Below are 23,235 nucleotides of genomic sequence, written 5' to 3' on the forward strand. Positions count from 1 at the left end.
GACACATTTTTCCTTTCCACCTGTGAAGTTAGCAAAAATACCAAAGTCTGACAACACGCTGTGCTGGAGAAGCTGTAGGTAAACAGGCAGGCTCACACATTGCTGGTAGAAGCCCACCTTGATGTCCCCTGGGGAGGGCAAACGGGCACTATCAAAGTTATGAATGCATGTAGCTCAGAATATAGCCAATTTCTTGAATTTATACTAGAAATAGACCTATCAACTTGCAAAAGAACATATCAAGTTATTCATCACACTACTGTCAGTCATAATAAGACTTGGAAGCAACCAAAATGACAGCCACAGGGGAATGGTACAATAAATCACAACACAACTATACCAAAAAAAAGAGAAAATATTGTGCTTCTGTAGAAAGGAATGAGAACTACATATGCATAGAGAAAAAAATCATGTTATGTGAAACAAAGGTTGCTGATAGCATATGCAGTATTCTGCTCTGTAAAAGGAGATAAAGGAATATACTCAATAAATTCATATATATCCACACACACAGAAACACACGCACACACATATATAACCATCTCTGAGAGCAGACAACCAACTAGTACTAATGGTAACCATGAACAGTATGAAAAGGCGAAAAGATAGGACACTGAAAGATGAACTCACCAGGTCAGTAGGTGTCCAATATGATACTGGAGAAGAGTGGAGAAATAACTCCAGAAAGAATGAAGAGATGGAGCCCAAACAAAACCAACACCCAGTTATGGATGCGACAGGTGATGGAAGTAAAGTCCAATGCTGTAAAGAGCAATACTGCATAGGAACCTGGAATATTAGGTCCATGAATCAAGGTAAATTGGAAGTGGTCAAAGAGAAGAGGGCAAGAGTCAACATCGACATTATAGGAATTAACGAACTAAAGTGGACTGGAATGGGAGAATTTAATTCAGATGACCATTATATCTACTACTGTGGGCAAGAATCCCTTAGAAGAAACAGAGTAGCCCTCAAAGTCAACAAGAGAGTAAAAAATGCAGTACTTGGGTGCAATCTCAAAAACGACAGAATGATTTCTGTTTGTTTCCAAGGCAAACCATTCAATATCACAGTAATCCAAGTCTATGCCCCAGTCAATAATGCCAAAGAAGCTGAACGGTTCTATGATGACCTACAAGACCTTTTAAAAGTAACACCCCCAAAAGATGTCCTTTTCATCATAGGGGACTGGAATGCAAAAGTAGGATGTCAAGAGATACCTGGAGTAATGGTCAAGTTTGGCCTTGGAGTACAAAATGAGGCAGGGCAAAGGCTAACAGAGTTCTGCCAAGAGAATACACTGGTCATAGCAAACACACTCTTCCAACAACACAAGAGAAGAATCTACACATGGTTATCACCAGATGGTCAACACCGAAATCAGATTGATTATATTCTTTGTAGCTGAAGATGGAGAAGCTCTACACAGTCAGCAAAAACAAGGCTGGGAGCTGACTGTGGCTCAGATCATGAACTCCTTATTGCCAAATTCAGACTTAAATTGAAGAAAGTAGGCAAAACCACTAGACCATTCAGGTATGACCTAAATGAAATCCCTTATGATTATATAGTAGAAATTCAAAGAGATTCAAGGGATTAGATCTGATAGAGTACCTGAAGAACTATGGACAGAGCTTCAGCAATCAAGACCATCCCCAGGAAAAATAAATGCAAAAAGGCCAAGTAACTGTCTGAGATGGCCTTACGAATAGCTGAGAAAAGAAGAGAAGCTAAAGGCAAAGGAGAAAATGAAAGATATACCCATCTGAAAGCAGTGTTCCAGAGAACAGCAAGGAGAGATGAGAAAGCCTTCTTCAGTGATCAATGCAAAGAATAGAGGAAAACAATAGAATGGGAAAGACTAGAGATCTCTTCAAGAAAATGAGAGATACCAAGGGAACATTTCATGCAAAGATGGGCTCGATAAAGGACAGAAATGGTCTGGACCTAACAGAAGCAGAAGATATTAAGAAGAGGTGGCAAGAATACACAGAAGAACTGTACAAAAAAGATCTTAATGACCCATATAACCGCGATGGTGTAATCACTCACCTAGAGCCAGGCATCCTGGATTGCGAAGTCAAGTGGGCCTTAGGAAGCACCGAAACGAACAAAGCTAGTGGAAGTGATGGAATTCCAATTGAACTATTTCAGACCCTGAGAGATGATGCTGTTAAAGTGCTACACTCAATATGCCAGCAAGTTTGGAAAATTCAGCAGTGACCACAGGACTGGAAAAGGTCAGTTTTCACTCCAAACCCAAAGAAAGGCAATGCCGAACTACTGCACAAATTAATGTTCAAACTACTGCACAACCGCACTCTTTTCACACGCTAGCAAAGTAATGCTCAAAATTCCCCAAGCCAGGTTTCAACAGTATGTGAGCCGAGAACTTCCAGATGTTCAATCTGGATTTAGAAAACGCAAAGGAACCAGAGATCAAATTGCCAACATCTGTTAGATAATAGAAAAAGCAAGAGAGTTCCAAATAAACATCTACTTCTGCTTTATTGACTATGCCAAAGCCTTTGACTGTGTGGATCACAACAAACTGTGGGAAATTCTTCAAGAGATAGGAATATCGGACCACCTCACCTGCCTCCTGAGAAATCTGTATGCAGGTCAAGAACCAACAGTTAAAACCGGACATGGAACAATGGACTCATTCTAAACCAGGAAAGGAATATGTCAAAGCTGTATGTTGTCACCCTGCTTATTTAACTTATATGCAGAGTACATCATGCGAAATGCTGGGCTGCATGAAGAACAAGCTGGAATCAAGATTGCCGGGAGAAATATCAATAACCTCAGATATGCAGATGACACCACCGTTATATCAGAAAGTGAAGAGGATCTAAAGAGCCTCTTGATGAAAGTGAAAAAGGAGATGAAAAAGCTGAAGACTAAGGTCGTGGCATCTAGTCCCACCCCTTCATGGACAAATAGATGGGGAAACAATAACAGTGAGAGACTATTTTCCTGGGTTCGAAAATGTCTGCAGATGGTGACTACAGCCATGAAAGTAAAAGACACTTATTCCTTGGAAGAAAAGCTATGACCCCAACCTAGACAGCATATTAAAAAGCAGAGATATTACTTTACTGACAAAGGTCCAGGCAGTCAAAGCTATGGCTTTTCCACCAATACTTTGGTCACCTAATGTGAAGAACTGACTCACTAGAAAAGACCCTGATGCTGGGAAAGGTTGAAGGCAGGAGGAGAAGGGGGTGACAGAGGATGAGACGGTTGGATGGCATCACTGATGGACATGAGTTCAAGCAAGCTCTGGGAGTTGGTGATGGACAGGGAAGCCTGGCGTGCTGCAGTCCTGGGGTCACAAAGATTAGGACACGACTGAGCGACTAAACTGAACTGAAGTGAATGGTTACCTGTCTACAACGGGGCAGGAAACAGGTGGGTGTTTGGGTGAAGAGACAGTGATCTCAGGGTAAATATAATTTTATACGTTTTGCTTTCTGAACCATGTCAATTATTACCTATTCCAAATTTAAACCTACAATTTGTTTGAAAAAGGAAATACTTGGATCTGATTTTTACTGCTTTTTCTTCTCCTTTCTATAGGGTATCATCAACAATGACTTCTAACAGCCTTGGTCCTGCATTAGCAATGGTGTCCACTCTGGGACTGCCCGGGGCCCTCTCACCCACAAATGAGGAGGACGAGTGTTAAGGCCAGTGAGGTTATCAAGGGAGACAAGGTGGGAGCCAGAGGGGCCGATGGAAGGGCAGCTTCTTGCAGCAGCCTGGGAGAGAGAGAGTATGGTGGGGTAGCCACAGGGAGGAAGAGCAGAAACTTGCAGATCAGGTCAGTATGGGGCCCAGGTCTTCACCAGGGAGTGGTCAGCACAGCACGTGGGGGTGTGAGAAAGGTCATCCCTCAGGACTCAGACAACAGAGAGGGCTGTCCCCACTGGGTCGCCTGAGCAGCGTGGCCCTAACAAATAACTTCTCAGAGCCTCGATCTCCTTGTCTTCTAACGGTATAATAGATCTCACACAGTCAGTATTTTATACATATTACATTTACTCCTCACAACTCCACTACAAGGAACCATCACAGACCCATTTTCTGGAGGAGTCCATTGAGGTTCAGAGAGCTTAGGTAAGTAACTCAAGGTCACAGAGTCACAAAGAGGCAGAGCTGCAGTTAGAAGCTACTATTCCCTGAGCCAAGGTCTGTCTTAGCTGCTACACTATTAAAAAAAAAAAAGTAAAGTCAAAACTATGATTCACAAGTAGGTGAATTCTATAAATACTTGCAGTTTCCCAAGATAGTCCTCGGGAAACTTCTAGACCTACATAAAACTGTTCTTCCCCCAAGCTTCTGGCACTCAGAGGTAGAGAAGATACCAGAGGGACTGAGTGCTTTATAACAAAACATAGCCTCTCTAATGAGCCCACTTCCTCATTTGGGGCCAAGTACAAAAATCAGAGCTAGTAACAGTCCACCTGGCTGTGGCATTGTGTCTGGAAAGGACTTAGAAACTGGATGGGCATTTATCTTTGTGCCATTCACAAGGTAATGATGGCTTTTTAAAGTGTTAAGAGTCAAAACTACATTATATTTATAATGAACTGGGCATGAAAGTTGGTCATTTAAGTGAGGTCCAAGGTCTTTCTCTTAAGACTAGATCTTTGAATCTAAAACGTATACAGAAGGGTTTCCATTTCAGTTTTTACTCTTGAAGTGTTGAAAATGGGATTCAAAATTAAAGACTTCAATAAGGAAAAAGAGATGATAGAAAGAATCATTGCATTACCAGTTAGCAGTTACTGCCTTTCTCTAAAAGCCCAAAATTGCACCGTTCAGCTTAAAAGAAGATAGATCATAGAATCTGTCATTGATCTTCCACAATTCTTATACTATACCTTCCTAGATCTCACCGCTATCCCCAATTATAGTGGGTGCATCAGCTACAATTTCATCTCATCATCTGCTTTACCCACAACCAATGGAGACAAATAAGTTCATGCAAAAAGTCAAATATCAATTCAATAAACTGGTTTGTTGAAAAGGAACAAGGGGCTACTAACAATGAAACGTTGATTAGTGAATTATTCTAAGAGGCCATTTAATATTAAAGCATTAATTACCATCTTAAGTAGAATTTGCCTAGATAAGCCTTACAGAAAGTATCAAGGGCTTACGTGTGGTGATTAAGGTTATATAATCCTGACTGCTAAAGGTTTATTATAAATCTCTCCAGGACAATAATTTTTTTAAGTACTCAAGCCATCAAAAACTCTTATATTCATTTGAATTTTAGCCTTCTTATGGAAAAAAAAATGCTGTAACCCCATTTATTTCTCTCTTTTCTTCCAGCCCTTCTCCTTTAACTCATTGACAAATTTAGGTTTCTACAAGACACCTTTCACTCACAAGGCTAAATGCATGCATAAAGTGTTTTTACAGCTCTCCAACATGCAAACATCTGAAATTTCAGAAAGAAAAGGGATGCAACAGACATACCAACATATAAACATAAAATATCCCCATCCTAGAAATAAAAAACATCCCCCTCCAATGGCAAAATCAAGCAAAGCAAGCACACGCGGGACATACTGGCATTGCTACCAGCTACCCTCCAGCCACACTGATGTTTGCAAGCCATCCTTTTGGGAGCTGGGGTAGAACAGGTGAGTTTCAGCGCTGTGCTGTCCGGAGGGCTTGACTCCCCATGGCAACAGAACAAAAATCCGGCAAGCCAGTCCCGGCCAAAGAGACCCCCTCCCCACCTTCAGCTTGACTGCCCCTCACCTGCTCCCCTTCTCTCCTCTCTCCCCAGAAGAAGGCACTTCACGGAAACGTCTGGGAAAGCCCTTGGACTTTATTTTGTTACACCCTCTAAATGGACAAAAAACAGAAGAGAACAGGTGTAGAAGACAGTACTTTCAATTGGCCACCCCTCCCTCCCGTTTCGCACAGACCAACCCCACCACTGGACCTTGCAGGGGGCATGCTCCAAAGAGAAGGGTTTACCCACAAAGATAACTGGGCTTCTTAAGGTTTTTTCAAAACTGAGGTAAAGAAATGCAAAAAGGGAAATTCTGCTCTTAAAAGCTGTCTTTAAGATACTAGAAATATATTATCACCCCCAGTGTGATCAGAAGGTAAGGAGGATACCACCGGCCCAGTAACAGTTTCTGATGAGCCTCCCATCTTTGACAAGCTCCCCTGGCAAACAGGGTGGCTTAAAACACCACTGGGATAAACACAATTTGGCAGGAACAGGTTGGGTACCATTTGAACCTCAGCTCTGCCACAGATTTCTCTGAAACTGGTGCTGTGAGACTGGTCTGGGGCTTGGTCTTTTCCCCATGCATGTCACTCCTCTCTGGAAAGACGCTTTGATTCCCAGTGCAGGGGGTGGGATCACACGAGGGCAGCTCAGACATGGGCGGCTGGGGTGGGGTGGGGCAGCAGTGGGCAAGTGACTGGAATACACTGGGTCTGACGTTGAATTTCCTCTTAATACTTAAATAAGCAGAGCATTGGAGACTTGGCTCTAGCATTTGAAAAGAGGCACTGTGGCCACCCTGAGAAGCGTTGCTTTAATTATATGCAACCCCCAAACCACCTGGGCTATAGGATTTCACATCGAAAGGATTTTCTTTCTCAACTCTGTAGGACGGTAGAGACTAACACGGATATGGAAACGTTCTCCTTTCTGGAAGTTCTTCTTAATCTCATGCAGAACTCTGCATTCAGGACGTGATTTCAAAGAACACTTGTGAACTTCTGATTGTCATCGTCTCAGAATGGACTTTCTCTAAGACATAGCTGTTAGTTTTTTCTTCTCCATCAACACAAGATTTCCTTTATGTTGATAATTAATAGCCTCGATGGTGGGTAAAAGTGCTTGGTGCCGAAACCAAATGAGGGCTAAGTCAAAACTTAGGAAAATGATTAAGAAGTAGTGGAGGGGGGAAGGTGCTATAAATCAGAACTTCTTGTCTCCCTCTACTGAGCACATTGTGGAATTGCAACAACTGTCCTCAAAACCTCTCTCTCACATGCAGCGCGGCTACCAACATCAATCCCAGGGAATCACGAGTGTGTTGGGAGTGTTTTTGCAAATTTTCATAAGAACTTGAAATTTGCAGCTTCCTAAAATATTTAGACTTCTTCTCAACCCTTAGCCCTACTCTGAATTCTGCCAGACTCACTCTTTCAGGAATTTTGGAGCCGAGCCGGCTATCTCCGCAGTTTCTCCTCACACACAATTGCAGGCGCTTCAAACTCCCACCCTGTAAACTGACAACACTCCGCTGAGAAGCAAATGCTACAAAACTAATATCCCAAATAATTGAGGGGGCTACCTGAGAAACCCGACAAGGCAGACCTCATCAACCCTGGGAGACAGGACTCTTCATTCTGAGAAATCCAAAGAAAGGCACCGAGGATGTAACAGACACTGAATATGTCTAGGAGTTTCCCTTTCCTGCAAAGCGAGCGTGGTTGAAAAACGGATCCATTCACTTCTTCACAGAATCAGTCCTGTCTCTTAAGGATCACAGTGCATAAATGGCAATCTTTAATGGTGAGTCTCTCCCTGCTTTTGTCTAAGTGACTACGTGTTCCCCTGGTTCCAAGAGCTTTGGCTGGCATCTCAGGGCCAACTCGACAGCAGGGGGGCTGGTTACTATAACAACGGATGGGTCTCCTGAATTCTGAAAGGGCCCTGAGTAGCCACTTGGGAAACAGTTATTGAGCAAAAAGTTGCCTGGGATCTGCCACGTGACCCAGATTCCCCTGCACACAGCTGTCCAGAGAAAAGAAAGAAAGAAAAAAAATAGGTGACCATCTTCACGAACAGCTGGGGTCTCTAAAGGCTCCCCACCCCCATGCCTTTTAGCATCTCAGAGCAAGACACCAGCAAATCATTAGAAAAAAATCCTCAGAGGCAAGCCATGTTTCAGCATCAGGAAATGTGCTTTCTTCTCCCCACTGGCTCCACACACTGTCAGGCTTTGAAGAGCTGGATTGCAACAATTATTCCTAATGATTACATTAAAACCTTCTTGAACTATGGCTACAAGTCCATGTTTTGGACAGAGATGAGTGACATGAGCAGTTACTGGATTAAAAAAGAAAAAAAAAATGATGCTTGGAATACAGGTGGCCCTGAGGGCAGTTTATTTCCAAAATGATAAAGGTGATTGCACAAAGCCACCAAAAATTACGACTTGGAAGCTTGGCTTTTTCCAGACTTGAGAAAAGTTGCACGTAAACCTGTCTTTTGATCCTCATTCCTTCCCTCACATGAGATGCAGAAGAGCAGCTCAGACTGATCCAGGGCCTTTGTGCGTGCCCCAGATTCCCTTAAAGAGAATCTGAGGCTGCCTGTGAAAGTGGACTTTATTTTGCAAAGAGGAAGTGTGTTTTTCCTCGGGGAGTATCAAACACAACAAGAACACATGCTGCTCTATCAGCTCACACAGTTTCCTCCACCCTGAACATCTATCCTTCTCAGTTCTATGAAAATCAGAGCCAACCATCTCCTCCAGGAAGCCTTCCCTGACTCCCTTCTGCCCAGCTCTGGCGATGGTCAAGTACCTCCGGGAGCACAGCTTCCCTTCATCACCACTGACCTTGGGAATGCACATACGAGGGCAGGGCAGAGATGGGCAGACCGGTGAGCAGGGGACCACGGTCAGGTCTGTGCAGCCCACCAGTGCCATGACAGAGTATGAGAACAGTGATCTCACGAGAATCCAGACAGTAGGAGTTTTAAGCAAAATCTTCCCATTTTCAAAGAAATTCTCGTTTCTGAAAAAAAGAGGTTAGCTACACAAAACCAGTATAATAGGGCACCAGAGTGTAACCTCTGCTTGGGACAACCTTTTTCTACCTGCTCATCTATTCTGTTAATCTACGCACTTAAAAAAAAAAATGCAATTATTTATTTATTTTTGGCTGTGCTGGGTCTCTGTTGCTACGCGGGCTTTTTCTTTAGTTGCAGCAAGCTGGAGCTAGGCTCTAGGTGGGGTGTGCAGGCTTCCTATTGCAGTGGCTTCTCCTGCTTCAGAGCAAGGGCCCCAGGGCATGTGGGCCTCAGTAGCTGCAAGACATGGAGTTGCTGGGGTTCCTGGGTTCAATAACTTTATTTATTGAGCACAGGCTTAATAACTGTGGTGCATCGGCTTAGTTGCTCCAAGGCATGTGGGATCTTCGACTGGGGATCAAACCTGTGTCTCCTGCATTGGCAGGCAGATTCCTTACCACAGAGTCACCAGGGAAGACCCCTTACACACTCCTTGACGCAGGACCTCTATCTTCTCGCCATATCTCCAGTGCCTGACACAAACTAGATGCTTAAGAAATGTCTTTGAATAAATGAAAGGAAGGAAGGAATACATGAGCCACCTGTAAAGGGTCTTTTAGGTGAACAAAACAAAACAAAGGCTTAGGTTTGAGTACAGCTGACCCTTGAACATGGAGATAAGGGTGCCAACATTCTGCAGTCAAAAATCTGCATGCAATGTCCTTGGCCCTCTGTATCCACAGTTCCTCGACATCTGTGATTCCATAGATTCAACCAAACACCAGACTGCATACTCCTGCAGTGCTGACTACTAGAAAAAACTCCAAGTATAAGTCGATCCTTGCAGTTCAAACCTGCGTTGTTCAAAGGTCAACTGTAGGGACTTCCCTCGTGGTCCAATGGTTAAGACTCCAGCCACACTTCCCCCTCAGGGAGCATGGGTTCAATCCCTGATCAGGGAACTAAGAATTCACATGCTGCATGGCACAGCCAAAAAAAAAAAAAAGGTCAACTGCACTTCTCAAAGGTACTAGCTTGTGATCCTGGGCAAGTCCATTCCCTCTGTGCCCTCTGTGGACACTGTTTCCTCCAACGGGAAGGAAGGAACAGTCCCCAACACCATGGCCAACACCCGCGGCTGCTGGGAGGATTAAGTCATGTCACGTTTGCTTTGTGCTAATTCACCACTATTGGCTGCTGTGACTTATTATTATTGTGCTTATTATTATTTAATAATAATATTATTATTATCTTGACTTATTATTATCATGCTTCCTCCTCACTAGCTTGTTCACAGTCACGCACGGGAGGAATCATTGCTATTGCCCCAGCTCCTTTGTGACCTTCCTGGGATGGGGGTGGGAGACAAATGTCTAAACCAAATCCGGTGATTGGCGAGCAGGCTTGGAAGCACCCGCTGCTACAGCAGATGGGCGGAGAGCCTGCACACAGCTCACAGTGCTCTGAGTGTCACTGCTGCTACTGTGGAATCCAGGAGGGACCCGAGCTCTGTTGGGCACACGTGGTCAACCGTCCCTCCAGCAAGAAGATGCGGCACATGCCCACACTTGACCTCACGGGCATCTGTCTGTTTGCGAGAGCCTCTGCTATGCCAGCTCAAACCCCGCACACATTTGCGGTTTATGTCCCTTCCTATTTATTACACTGTCTCCCCCTGAACATCCAGGAGAGAGAAAAATCGCGTGTCAGCAAAACACACTTGCTTTCACGAACAGCATTCTAAATGTGGAGGCACCGACAGAGGGCAAAATTTCTGGGAGTCTAAAGATGAGAGTAAAAACAGAGACCTTTCTCCACCTGCCTATGAAGCTAAACTGGTGTGGACTGATGTACCATGGAATTTACAGACGGCTCAGTTGTGTGCTCAAGAGGGATGTGGATTTCTCAGACCAGAAGGTGAAATCCTTCTACTACCAAACTTCAACCAATGGGGGTTACTTTTTACATTTCCCACTTAAGGCTTTTCGGTTTGCTGCTCTGGAGTCTCTGTACTTAGCTCAGCTCTCTCTGCATCTGAGAAGTAAAGCTGTTTTTACACTTCTGGAAAGTTCTCTCCCAAGCTACAGTTATGGTCAATGAGATGCTCAATTTGTCATCAGGTAAGATAGCACTGATTAGCTGGGACTAACAATAGGACAGGTAGGTAGGATTACTCAGCATCAAAATCTAGTCTGCTTCTTAAACACCTGAAAATAGGGCAGGTCCTCAAGTTTTCTCCTTTGCGACTTTGGCAAATCCGAATCATAAGATCTTTTCAGATATTTTCAACAAGCAAATGAGCTATGAAAACAGACTCTGGAAGGAAGAGAATGCCTCCAGACAAGCTACTCCTCATCTAGGCAAAATAATGTAACGATTCACATAGTGGGCAATGAAGTCACATTGTGCTGTGTGTTCTCAGTTGCTCAGCTGTGTCCGACTCTTTGCGATCCCATGGACTGTAGCCCTCCAGCCTCCTCTGTCTGTGGGATTCTCCAGGCAAGAATACGGAAGTGGGTTGCCACTTCCTACTCCCGGGGATCTTCCCGACTAGGGATTGAACCTGTATCTCTTGCATCTCCTGCGTTGGCAGGCAGATTCTTTATCACTGTGCCACCTGAAGTCACATTTGCGGGGTTCAAATCCAGGAGCCACTAGAGATGAATGCTCTCACTTATGATTTTACCAAGCCTCAGTTTTCTGATCTGCAAAATGGATGTAATAATTCCTAGGATTTGAAAGTAGCAATGCAATCCATGTAGCACATGTGTGATTTGCTGAATACTCAGTAAAAGACTCTTGGCTGTTTAGACCTTAAGAGGTATGAAGCCATTTCAGGGGTAAGACTTTCTTTGCTCATCAGAGAGAACAGCTACCTTCAAAGCAATTTTCTTCAAGGTTACAGGAAAAAAAATTAAAAATATTTTTCCAATCCTGACAATTCTAAGGGGACACTAATGTTTTACTTACACAGTATTAAGCTATTCCATGGAACAAGATAATAAACGAACAAGATGTGTGCCCTAGCATATGGTCTGGAGGTCCTGTATACAGCTCTTTCCCCAGCATCAGCCTTAAGTGATGCAAATTGCAAAGAAACCTTCTCCAAAATTTCCTCTTGTTTCTGAGTGGCAGCAGCTGGCTGCTCCAATCTTTTCAGGAACGCCAGCACATTAGTGCCATATAAACAGCTTGTCTTGGTGAGATGGGGGCTAGAGCTCTTGCAATGTACTTTGTGACTGTAGTCACTCAAAAGGTGCATTTTGTTACTGTCTGGAGGAACAGGGCCAAAATGGCAGAGTTTAAAAAGTATGGAATTGATTTCTCCTCCTTCATTTCAACACCAACGACTACAGCTCTGCACCGTCGCATGCTGACATGGGCTGCACTATTTAAAAGGCACACACAGGGCACTACTTGTAAAATGAGACAAGATTTTCCTCGAGTTTATCCTTATTAGCCGCCCCACCACTCTGTCCCTTGTCCCCAAATGCTCTGCATGTTTATTTCTAGCTTTTCAGCAACTTTTGCATTGTTAGGGATTTGATTACATCTCTTAAAGGCAGACCCTGGCAAGGGGAATTTGAGAGAGAGCTACTAGTAACATCTCAGCCAACTAAGTTTCAAAACAAATTTCTCCCACAAACCCATGTTGATAACTGTAAAAATACTGCTCAGATGGTCCCCAATGGACCTCTGTACACCTTCCAGTGGAACAAAAATATATGAGGTCTCCACCTATACTTTTTGCTAGTTTAGTCACTAAGTTGTGGTCTGACTCTTTGAGACTCCATGCCCACCAGGTTCCTCTGTCCATGGGATTTCTCAGGCAAGAATACTAGAGTGGGGAGCCATTTCCTTCCTTCTCTAGGGGATCTTTCCAACCCAGGGATGGAACGGACGTCTCCCGTGTCTCCTGCACTGCACATGGGTTCTTTACCACTGAGCCACCTGGGCTTCCCACCCTGTATTTTTCAGTTTTGGCCAAAGGTTGTAACAAAACTAGTATTTGGCCTCCAAAGGTGTCCTTTTCAAGAAACATACTCAGCCCAATAATGCCAACACTTGAGGACACTTCTGATGGTGCTCCATGAATACCCGCATACTCTCCCACTTCTCCCGTGTTCCTGGGGCTGTGTGACCATGTCTGGCCAATGGGAGTGAAGGGTTACACTTCTGGGCCATGCAGTTCAGCCTCAGTGAACACGCAGAAACCACAGCAATAGCTGCGAAGACTCAGTCCTCCGTTATGGAAACCGCCACCATGGCGAGTTGGTTTGAAACCTCAGCGTCAGGCCTGCCACCTGAGGGAACACTCCAGGACGTTCTGATCTGCCTCTCTGCTCTACTTATGTCAAGCCTGCTTGCCAACCATCTGCTCTCACGGTGCCTCAAAGGCAGGAGAGGTGTACTGTTGTTTTAGCTTCAAAACCACATCGCTGGAGGGGAACACCCATCCCTTCAGCATGTATGCATTTTCTCTGTGTACTCTCCCAACACATCTCTCTTTCATGTTCATAATAATGAAAAAAAAAAAAAACTGAAAAAAGAGGAAAAAAAAAGATCCTTGTTCCCTGTAGGCTGTTCTCATGTTTGGCCACCTCATCTGTCCTGATGCTAATTCAATTTCACTTTGCTTGTTCTGAAAGAAGTTTTTCCTTTGCACTCAGTCCTGTGTACTGGCATGTTAGGAGTTTGGAAAAAACTCATAGGCAGGACTTTCCTGGTGGCTCAGTGGTAAAGAATCTGCCTGTTAGTGCAGGACAACAGGTCTGATCCCTGATCTGGGAAGATCCCACGTGCTGCGGAGCAACTAAGCCCGTGCACCACAGCTACTGAGCCGGCGCTCTAGAGCCTGGGAGCCACAACAGGCCATGTGCAGCCACTGAAGCCTGCGTGCTTAGAGCTTGTGCTCCACGGTAAGGGAAGCCACAGCAATGAGAAGCCTCTGAACTGCAGCTAGAGCGTGACCCCCAGTAGCTGCAACAAAAGAAATGCCTGCACAGCAGCAAAGACCCAGCACAGCCAAAAGTAAATAAATAAAATTGTTAACAACAACAAACAAAAAACCCCCCTCCAAAACAACAAAAAACACCTCAACTCATAGGCAGTATCTACTGAAGGAGGTTTAAACCTCTCGTTACTTTAAAGCAAGCTTTGAATACACACATGTAATATGTATATCAGCTTCTCTACTGGCTCAGATGATAAAGAATCTGCCTGCAATGCAGAAGACCTGGGTTTGATCCCTGGGCCAGGAAGATCCCCTGAGGAAGGGAATGACAACTGTCTTCAATAGTCTTGCCTGGAGAATCCCACGGAGAGAGGAAACTGGCAGGCTATAGTCCATGGGGTCACAGAGAGTTGGATGCGACTGAGCAACTAATAGTAACTAACATGTAAATAACATGTACAAAACATTATAAACATATTTTAAACATGAAATAATAATATATTATTCAATATGTATGTGCAATTCAGACTCACTGAGTTTTTCAAAAGTATACACAGTATGAATTTCTCATGGGGAAATACATCTTGAATGGAAGGACCTTAAAAGCTCTCTTGACGACATTGCACAGCCCCTTCCTGTAAGCACCTTGTCATCAGCATGTCTGTCTGGTCAGCCTGGTATCCACATCTGCTTGACCAAATAGCCAGGGTCCTCAGTGGCCAGCATGACCCTTATCAGGCAGGCAGAGAACCAAGGTGGGCCAAGCAGAAATAACACTGAGGTTTGTGCTAGAACTACTGGGAACAGGAGCTTTTTCACACTAGAGCTGCTAGGGTTACCAAGCCTGGGGCGGCGGTGGGTCCTCTCTGCTCCTTCCTGCGGAGAGTCTGCAACTAAAACCACACAGCACCAAGCAGAGACAAGAGGAGGGCGTGCAGCAGACCTTTTGTTACCTCTAGGCGCTCAGTTTAACCCATGTGAGGCAGCCTCCGATGTACCAATCAGTGGGCTCCAGAGAGTATCTGTTTGCAAACCATCATGTCTCAGAGAAAGGGTGACAGGGACGTGAGTCTAGTGTTCCTAGATCACCCTGAAACACAACGTCCGCTATCACCTAGCTGGACTATGGCGCAAACAGCACCACGGTTACCCTTAGACGGCAGCGGAAGCCCTCAGATGAACCCTTCCTTATTCCCTTAACCTTTCCGATTGAGAACAGACCCAGGGACACCATCTGTTCACAGATTCTGTTGATCCCACCTTCAGGATGTGTCTACAGTCCGTCAGTTCACAACCTGCGTGGCTGCCCTCAGCCGAGCCAGTATCACTCCTCCTTGGACAAGTCCGTAGTCCCCTAGCTGGCCTCTCTGCCTCTGCCCCGGCTCCTTTTCAGTGGTCTTTGCAACACAGCCAAGGGATCCTGAATCACAAGACTTCTCTACCAAACACTCCTTCTGTCATTAAAAGGCAATGTGTTCCAGCGGTCTAGAGTGTTCACAAAGCTGTCCATGACCAACTCCCCTTTATCCTGTTTCTTCCTGATACCCTGTCCTACACTCTCTCCCCCCACTCATCTGCTCCAGCCACAGCTCTTGGCTCTTCCTGGAACATAGCAGGCACATTCCTGCCTCAAGGCCTTTACACATGCAATTTCCTCTGCTTGGAACCTGCCCTAGATGGAGCCCGTTTGACTCCTTTGGACAAATACCCCTTACCAGGTAGGCCTTCTTTAACCACGCTGAGGGCTTCCTAGGTGGCTCAGTGGTAAAGAACCTGCCTGCCAAGAGGAGATGAAGGTTTGATCCCTGTGTTGGGAAGATCCCCTGGAGAAGGAAATTGCAACCCACTCCAGTATTCTTGCCTTGGAAATCCCATGGACAGAGGCGCCTGGAGGGTTACAGTCATGGGCTCGCAGAGAGTCAGAGATGACCTAGCAACCAAGCAACCACCACCACCACCACCACTCTGACCATTCACCCTAAAGCCTCAGCATCCCCCTCCACCTTCCAGACTGACTTTTCTCATTGTACACGTAACATCATCTTGTTTGCTTTATTTATCCCGTCTCCTCAGCTCCAAGAGAGGAGACTGTCTGGCACACAACAGGGGCTCAAAATTCATTGAATGAATGGAAAGAAGGGAGGGAAACATGACACCTGTCCATTACTGATGAAGCTTGTTAAAGGGTAGAAGCTTCCTACATCAGTTTGAGAGGTGAAGCCTGCCAGGGCAACCAAGTGGGCCAGCCTATCTCACTCAGTTAAAACTGGCTGACAGTGTGGAGCTGAAAAAACAGACAACTTTTAAATAGAAGCTTCAAATAGGCTTCCCTCGGGAAGCAGTGAGAACCAGTTCAAGGATGATGCTAGTACAAGGATGACTTACCATCAGCCATCTTTATGAGTATTAAATGCCAGAGAATATGATATATGTTCCATCACTGAATTTTCAGTAAAAGGCTATGAAAAAAATTTTAAGGTCAAGAGGAGCTATTATGTGGTTACGACAAAGTGGAGCATGGTCTCAGAGAAACTGGGAAAGCTCGGAAACTTATTAACTCATTTTGCAGGTTCAGAAACTAAAGCTCAAAGTGAGAAATGGGATTTGTAGCCAGCAAGTAGCAGGGCTGGTATTTGAACTCGCATCTCCCTGATTTTTGAGCAAAAGCCTCTTTGGCGCTAAATTCTAGGAGCTCATCATGGGTGCCTTAATCTCAACAGCGGCTCTGTATCGCCAGTTTCTTGCAGATAAAGCAGGTCTCCCAGGTGGTAACACAAGAAGCACCGCAGCCACCTTACCTTTCTAAGTGAAGAGGCCATGGGTGTCCCCTCCCCTTGGTTAAACCCCTCTTATGGGCACGTGCTGACAGCGGAACCCGAGCCCTACACCAGGCCTGCCTGGCGACTCACCTCCAGTAAACGAGCACAGCAATGAGAAGGATGAGGCACACGAAGGTCAAGGCTGATACCACAATCAGAGGGATGATCCATTCCATCCTCCCGGGGGAAGGCCGGCTTATCATCCCAGAGGTGTTCTTCTCTGCTGCAAAGAGAAACCGTGCCAGTCAGAGGGCAGAGGCGAGCCGAGCGCAGGAGCTAGGGGAGCCCGACTGTGCCGGAGAGCTCTGCTCCACTTCTGGGTGGTTTCTGGAGAACGGGGCTGCCCGGTGATGAGGGGCAAACCACTGTCCTCGCCGTTTCCTGGGGAGGCCCAAGCCAAGCAGGGCCTTTCTGCAGGCTGCACCCCATCGTCACCAGTGGGATCGGTTTATAGATAAGAGTCCAAATGTTTTTGAAAAGACTTGAGCCGATGCCAGAGACCCAGCCTCGCTCTGAGAACGCTACTGACCCTGAGTGGCCTCTGGATATACTGAAGAAATATGCTCGGGTCTGAAAGGAGCACTGAGCCCGCTTCTGGAAAATGGACAGGGGAGCCTGGTAGGTTTGCCAGGGCGGGACGGAGGGAGGGAAAGATGGGTTTTACTAAGACAACCTTCTGTGACTGATCGGGTGTATATTTCTTGGCTTAGCATCCATTACCCCCTCCTCTAGTCCTGCTGTGGGAAACCACCCTCCCTAACAGTCCTGGTGAGACAACTGTCCAAGAGTGGATCCCTCAGTCTCCCGGCCAAGGGGAAGGAGCAGGACTCAAGCACACCCCTGCAGAAGCACCCAGGTTCCTCCCGCCCATCAGCTCCCACCACCCAGATCCCCCAAGAACCCGTTTTCCCTCAAATCTGGTTTGAAAGCTTTTCCTTTGATCCCATTTCCCACCTGCCCCCTTACCCCATCCTTCTAAAGGCTCTCAGAGAGGCAGCCACATCTCTCTCTGCTGCCAGCACACATCAGCCACTCAACAGTAGCCAGCCTTGGCGGGGGGAAGGGGGGCATTAAGAGGGGAAGCTTGCGGAATAGAGGATTCTCTCGGGTCGGCTAGCACCTCTTACCCCAGCAGCTCCTCCTCCTCTCTCTCAGGTCCCAAGGATCTTCACAAGTTCCCAGTGGACTCAGGTGAGAATCTAGTCTACAAACAGTGGGGTTGATGCCTGGAAATCTCCAGGTGGTCCACAGGAAGCTCAGAGGGTGGCGTGGGGTTGGGAAGAGCCCAGGAGCACAGAGACGGTCAGGAGACACACGTGTGAGAAAGCAAAGGTTCCCTGATCGCAGGGAGAAGCCCACAGACACCTCCACCGCTGGCTGCAGGGCTCAGCGAGGATTCCTCCTGCTCTGCAGAAATGAGGCCAGCGTTCAGCCAGCCCCGAGCACCCCTGAGCTGGATGGACTACGTGAAGGGCTAATCAGGCTGGGTTTCCAGGAGAGAGGAGGTGGGCTGAGCAGGAAAGAGATAATTATCCCTGGGAGCAGATTATTAAAGAGGCAAGACCTGGAGTGAGGAAGAAATGGGCTACAGCCTTTTTACTGGGTTTCCTCAAATGTAGTTGACCCTGATCCCCTCCTTTGTTTCATGCACAGGCGGGACCAGATGTATGCCCAGCTCACAGGTGACAAGACAGAGGCACGCATACTCTGATGAAAAACTTCAGCAGGGCAAATGGAGGTTTATAAAGAGCATCCCTAACCATGCTAGCCCATTTCTTGTGATAGCATGCCCCAGAGGCTTCCGTTAGGCATCTATCTGACAAGTCCTGACTGCATGCCAGGCATGGTGAGACGGGATGCGGAGGCAAGAAGACATCAGACAGGAACAACTCTGTGTCTGTGGGGTGGGAATTTGAAGGGAGAGGAGCAGACGCATGAACAAGCAATTGGAATAAATGAAAGTGATGCCACAGGCAGCACACGGGGTCCAGGGGAACAGTGGTCTCAGCCTAGGGATTTGAGGGGGGGGGGCTTCCTGATGTTCAGATGGCAGCTGAAGGATGGATGAAGATGAGTTAGCCAGGTCAAGAGCAAGCACGGATGTGTTCTGGAGAGAGAGGACTGAAGTAGAGGGGGTATGAGGATGAAGGGGGGTTCCAAAATGGAGAGCTGGAGGCCCCATCAGCCAGGGTTTGTAGGCTGGATTAAGGGAACCGGTTTTAGGCCACAGGACATGTCCTGCAAGACTGTAAGCAGAGACAGACAAGTGTCAGATGTACAATCTCTCCCTCAATATCATGCTTTCATCGCAAGCTCTGGTCACCAGCCGCAGAAAGAATCCAAGCTGCAAATGAAAATTTTGCAGGGCTCCAGCAGGGGGCAGCCCAGTCAGGTGATTATGTGGCTGAGGTGGGGAATCTCAGCCAGGATGGTGCCCTTAATAGAAAATATGGCAGGAGGGCTGACATAAATGCCTTACAACCAGCAAACTCACTTTCCACCCTGGGAAGCCCAGGCATACCCAATGTTTTATTTCTCTCCTTTCCTTCTCACCGAAGAGTCTTCCTGTCTGGGCTACTGCATGGTTAGGCAGGGGTGGGGAGGAGGCAGAAGGCAAAGTCCACGTCCTGCTCGTCCTCAAATCACTGAGAACGACCCTCGCCCAAAACTCCCTCAGATTTCACAATGGAGCTGTTTCTAACATTTCATCATGCCTGTGTGAGCACTTTTTTTTTGAGAGGTTGAGGGAGTAAACATATCTCAAGTCCCTCTCAAGACAGCCCCTTGAATGGCGGCATTTGTGGAAGAAAACTCAGACCAGCAACAGCTGGCAGTGAGAGACAAAAATCTAAGGATTATTTTGACAGCAGTTTGGTCTTCGCCTGGACTAATGACAGGCACCGGGATCTGCCTAGGTCATTTACGTAAAAGCCAGGCAAAAATAGGAGTGCTGCTGGATTTCCACTTGGGCACAACAAAGCTGACTGCATGTTAAAACTCAAGAGTCCCCCTTTGTCTTCACGGTACCAGGAGCCTGGAATTCCACTCCATGGCCACACAGTCACGCGCATCCTCTCCTGAGGAATTCCGGCCTGCCCCTGGGGACAGCAAGGTCCTCCCTGAGTGGGCCTCCCCACCCCATCCTCTCCTGCTACCCGCCTCCGCTGCAATGGGTTCCAGCCACATCCACCCATCCAGTGACCAGCTGGGCCATGATCCCACCTCTCAACCTCTGACCCTGCTGAGCTCACTGCCCGGGAACACTGCTCCATCCTGTCCCCGGAAGGTCCTGATCCCTCAGTCCTGGCTCAGGCGCAGGGATCACCTTCTCTGTGAAGTCTCCCCAGACCCTCAGACTGTGCTCTCCGGAAGGTGCAGTAGAGATTACAGGTTTGAACCCTGACTCTGCCACTTTCTACATGACCTCTAACTGATAACTTGCATCACTTGGGGCCTGGAGTTCTTTATTTATAAAATGGGGAGACAAGAACTTTTTCCCCTGATGTGGTGGGAAAACTCAAGACACAAGCAGAATGCTTAGAGGTGTGCCTGGCATTGAGCAAAACTAAATAAATCCTCTAATCCTCGCCACGGTGGTTGTCATCATGCACTTTCCTTACGGCACGTGTAATTTCAGGTGCTCTCTTATTACTTACTGTAAGGTCCCCCAGAGTAGGCTGATGGTCTCCGTATAGAACAGTAATAAAGCTCTGTCTCTTCCTAGTCACGTGACACTTGGGGAGTTACTTAAGCTCTTTGGGCATGAGTTTTGCCATCTGTAAATGGAAATAATGATACTTCCCACTACAGTGGGGTGGGAGGGGGGGTGTGACGATTACATGAGTTAATTCGATAAAACCCTTAGCGTGTTGCCTGGCACCCATAAGCACCTACTTAACATTATCAACTGTGATGACCATCATCACCACCACCATCCTCTCCCTCTTCAGCACCCTAGCATAGCACCAGGCAGATGGAGAGCACTCGTCAGGTGTCTGCAAAATCTGAATCCCCCTGTAATATACGAGGGCTCACGTGGCAATCACACAGAACCGCAGGTGGGTTCTGGGGGCATCGGCAGTGGGGGCAGCCTGTGAGGTGACCACCAGTGAAGAGCCAGAACCTCAAAGTCTGTCCTAAGACTAGAGCTTCTTGCCGTGCTTTAGGAAGAAACACTTGTCCTGGTGCCTGACTCGAGGTATGGCCCAGCGGGCCCTCAAAGGAGAAAGTGCCATCAAACAGTCAACTACTAGAAACTAACTAGGAACACGTAGCCTGCCACCTGAGCTAGGTCTACACTCTTCCTCCCCTGCCCTTGTTCTCCCAACAATCTTCCCCACGCCAAGGCCCCAAACACTAGAACATACTACTGACTTTTCAGAGAAACCAAGATCCTGCCCTCCAGGATAGCAAATTCTGACTACACATCCTGCCTCATGCCTTTTTCACCCTGTGACTTGGGGTAAGTGACTGTCTCTGAGCCTCTCTGGTCGCTCCTCTATCAAGGGGAAACAGATGACAATGCTCACCTCTCGAGGGACGTAGAGGAATCAGATAACCTACGCAGAGCAGACTATGCTAGATGCAGAAGGAAATCATGGGGCCTCTTTTTCAAAAATTACTGAAGAGTTTCAAGAGCTGATACAGAACATAAATGCAAACACAGGGCCTCCTGAGCACAGGGCTGTGTAACTGCAAAGGTCGCATCCCCAGAAAGCTGGCCCTGAGCAGTCAAGCATTCAGCCCAGTACCTGCGTCCAGGGGACATCCATTCTTCTCTTCCTTTCAACCAGGCGACACCACTGACTGTGATAAACCTAGATGCTCCCAACTGTTAGGAGTAGAAAACACCCTGATGCTGGGAAAGATCAAAGGTAGGAGGAGAAGGGAACGAGAGAAGATGAGATGGTTGGATGGACATGAATTTAAGCACTCTGGGAGACAGCGAAGGAGAGGGAGGTCTGGCATGCTGTAGTCGGTGAAGTTGCAAAGAGTCAGACATGACTCAGTAACTGAACAACAGAACAGTTAGGAGCAGCTTACTTGTCCTTAGAGCTTCACTTGTAACCCAGCTACCTCCTGAATGGTCCAGCAGAGCCAGGCTGCCCAGCTCCAGGAGAGTTTGCCTGAACCTTGACACCAAGACAAGTGCAGGACCGCTGGGTTAACACAGCACCTTCTTGCCTCCATCTCTGATCTGTCCAGTTGGTTTGGTTTTACTAGCAGGACCAGCCCGGCCATTCCAGCCTGCCATGGGCAATGTGAACTGGCAGCCCACAGACGTGTGGGTTGACACCCTTCCCCTGGGAATTATTAATTAAATTGTGAGGTAGGTGCCAAGATTTCATAAACAATAGAGTTCAGCAAAAAATAAAAATAAAAAATAAATTAAAAAAAAACAACTACCCAAAATCTCCCATATCACAGTTCTGAATTCCCAGATGGCACACATCAGCTGGAAGCAAGGAGCATACACTCTAAGACAAGCTATGGTTCCCTGGCTTGCCACAGTCCTCACTGCCCCCTAGACACAACATAAGACCTGCTTTCTTTATCCCTGAGTCCAGCGGCCAGCTCCCTCTGGCCAGTCGAATTTCAATCTGTAGTATGGCACTCTGACCCAAGGAAGCAGCTGGAACACACACACACGCACACACACCTGGGGCTTTTACAAAAGCCTTATCATCAAAAGCAAGAATCATGGTTTAACAGAACTCCTGACCAGGATTCTGAAAACACTAACGACTCAAGAGAGAGGCTGTACCAGGCAGCTTTTCCAATTCAGCTTTTATCCTGAAAGTGATTTTAGTTTTCAACCAATGAGAAGTGACTCAGATTGCTGCTCCATCTTTACAGCATGGGCCATTCCCCTTTGTGAACCTAGAACCTGTTCATACTCGTTCCAGGGCTGCATCTTGCTGTTCTGTGTAAAAGGATAAAAATGGGAAGGGGGTATCGACTTATGCCCCTTCTCCTCCCATGGATGTGATGTGCACATGAGGGGCCGCTAGGAGGGTCAGAAGATGTCAGGCCAGGCAGGCCTGGGACTCAGAGAATGATCCAGTTTCAGAAACATCTTCCAGCGGAAATGTAGAGCAAAATACTAATACATAATCTTCTTTGAGCATTTGTGTGCAGAGGGTGGGGGAAGGTGAATGACCTCCCCACAGATCATCTTCCTCTTCTATTTCAGCATCCACAAGAATCTGAGTAAACTGCCTCCATTCTGCTTTCTCAAAAAAAAAAAAAAAAGAAAGAAAAGAAAAACAGTTTTCAGTGGCATATGTCATCACTGAATTAATGCTGTTTGCCTTTTACTGGCTTGGCTCTCATCCCAGTAGAAGCAAATAAAAACGGAGTACAATGTACTATAAATGCTACAGGCAGGGAGATATCAGATGGACCCGTAGAAGACGCCTCCTACCCTGCAGGAAGGGCTCAACTTCTGCTTCGGGACAAGAACCTCTACATGGTCAATACTGAAAGGGGCTTGGATCCTGATAGGCCACTCTCAGGGGCTGGGCAAAGGTGGATTTGGTCACATTTCAAGGGAGATTGAGAGCAGGACAACCTGCACACTCAAAATCTATAGCTGGGTTTAAGTCACAAAAAACTAGACTGTGTAAGTTTGGATAATGCTACTCCTTCAAAACCAGCTGCAGCTATGAATTAAGGTG

At 46.6% G+C, this 23,235-nt stretch overlaps 1 protein-coding gene across 4 annotated transcripts in view; it reads right to left on the reverse strand.

Moving 5' to 3' along the window:
• PTPRG (protein tyrosine phosphatase receptor type G) overlaps positions 1–23,235 on the reverse strand; it is a 775,419-nt gene that overhangs the window by 79,478 nt on the left and 672,706 nt on the right. The window contains exons 13-14 of one of the 4 annotated variants that reach the window (XM_069560451.1): positions 16,649–16,778; positions 5,779–5,865 (exon numbers count right to left, since the gene is read on the reverse strand). In XM_069560451.1, coding sequence (XP_069416552.1) covers positions 5,779–5,865; positions 16,649–16,778 — 217 coding nt within the window. Of the gene's footprint in view, positions 1–5,778; positions 5,866–16,648; positions 16,782–23,235 lie in introns of all 4 variants that reach the window. The other 3 variants (XM_069560450.1, XM_069560453.1, XM_069560452.1) reach the window with 3 other exon arrangements.

This window comes from Ovis canadensis, chromosome 19 (assembly GCF_042477335.2).
Source record: "Ovis canadensis isolate MfBH-ARS-UI-01 breed Bighorn chromosome 19, ARS-UI_OviCan_v2, whole genome shotgun sequence".
NCBI lineage: Eukaryota > Metazoa > Chordata > Mammalia > Artiodactyla > Bovidae > Ovis > Ovis canadensis.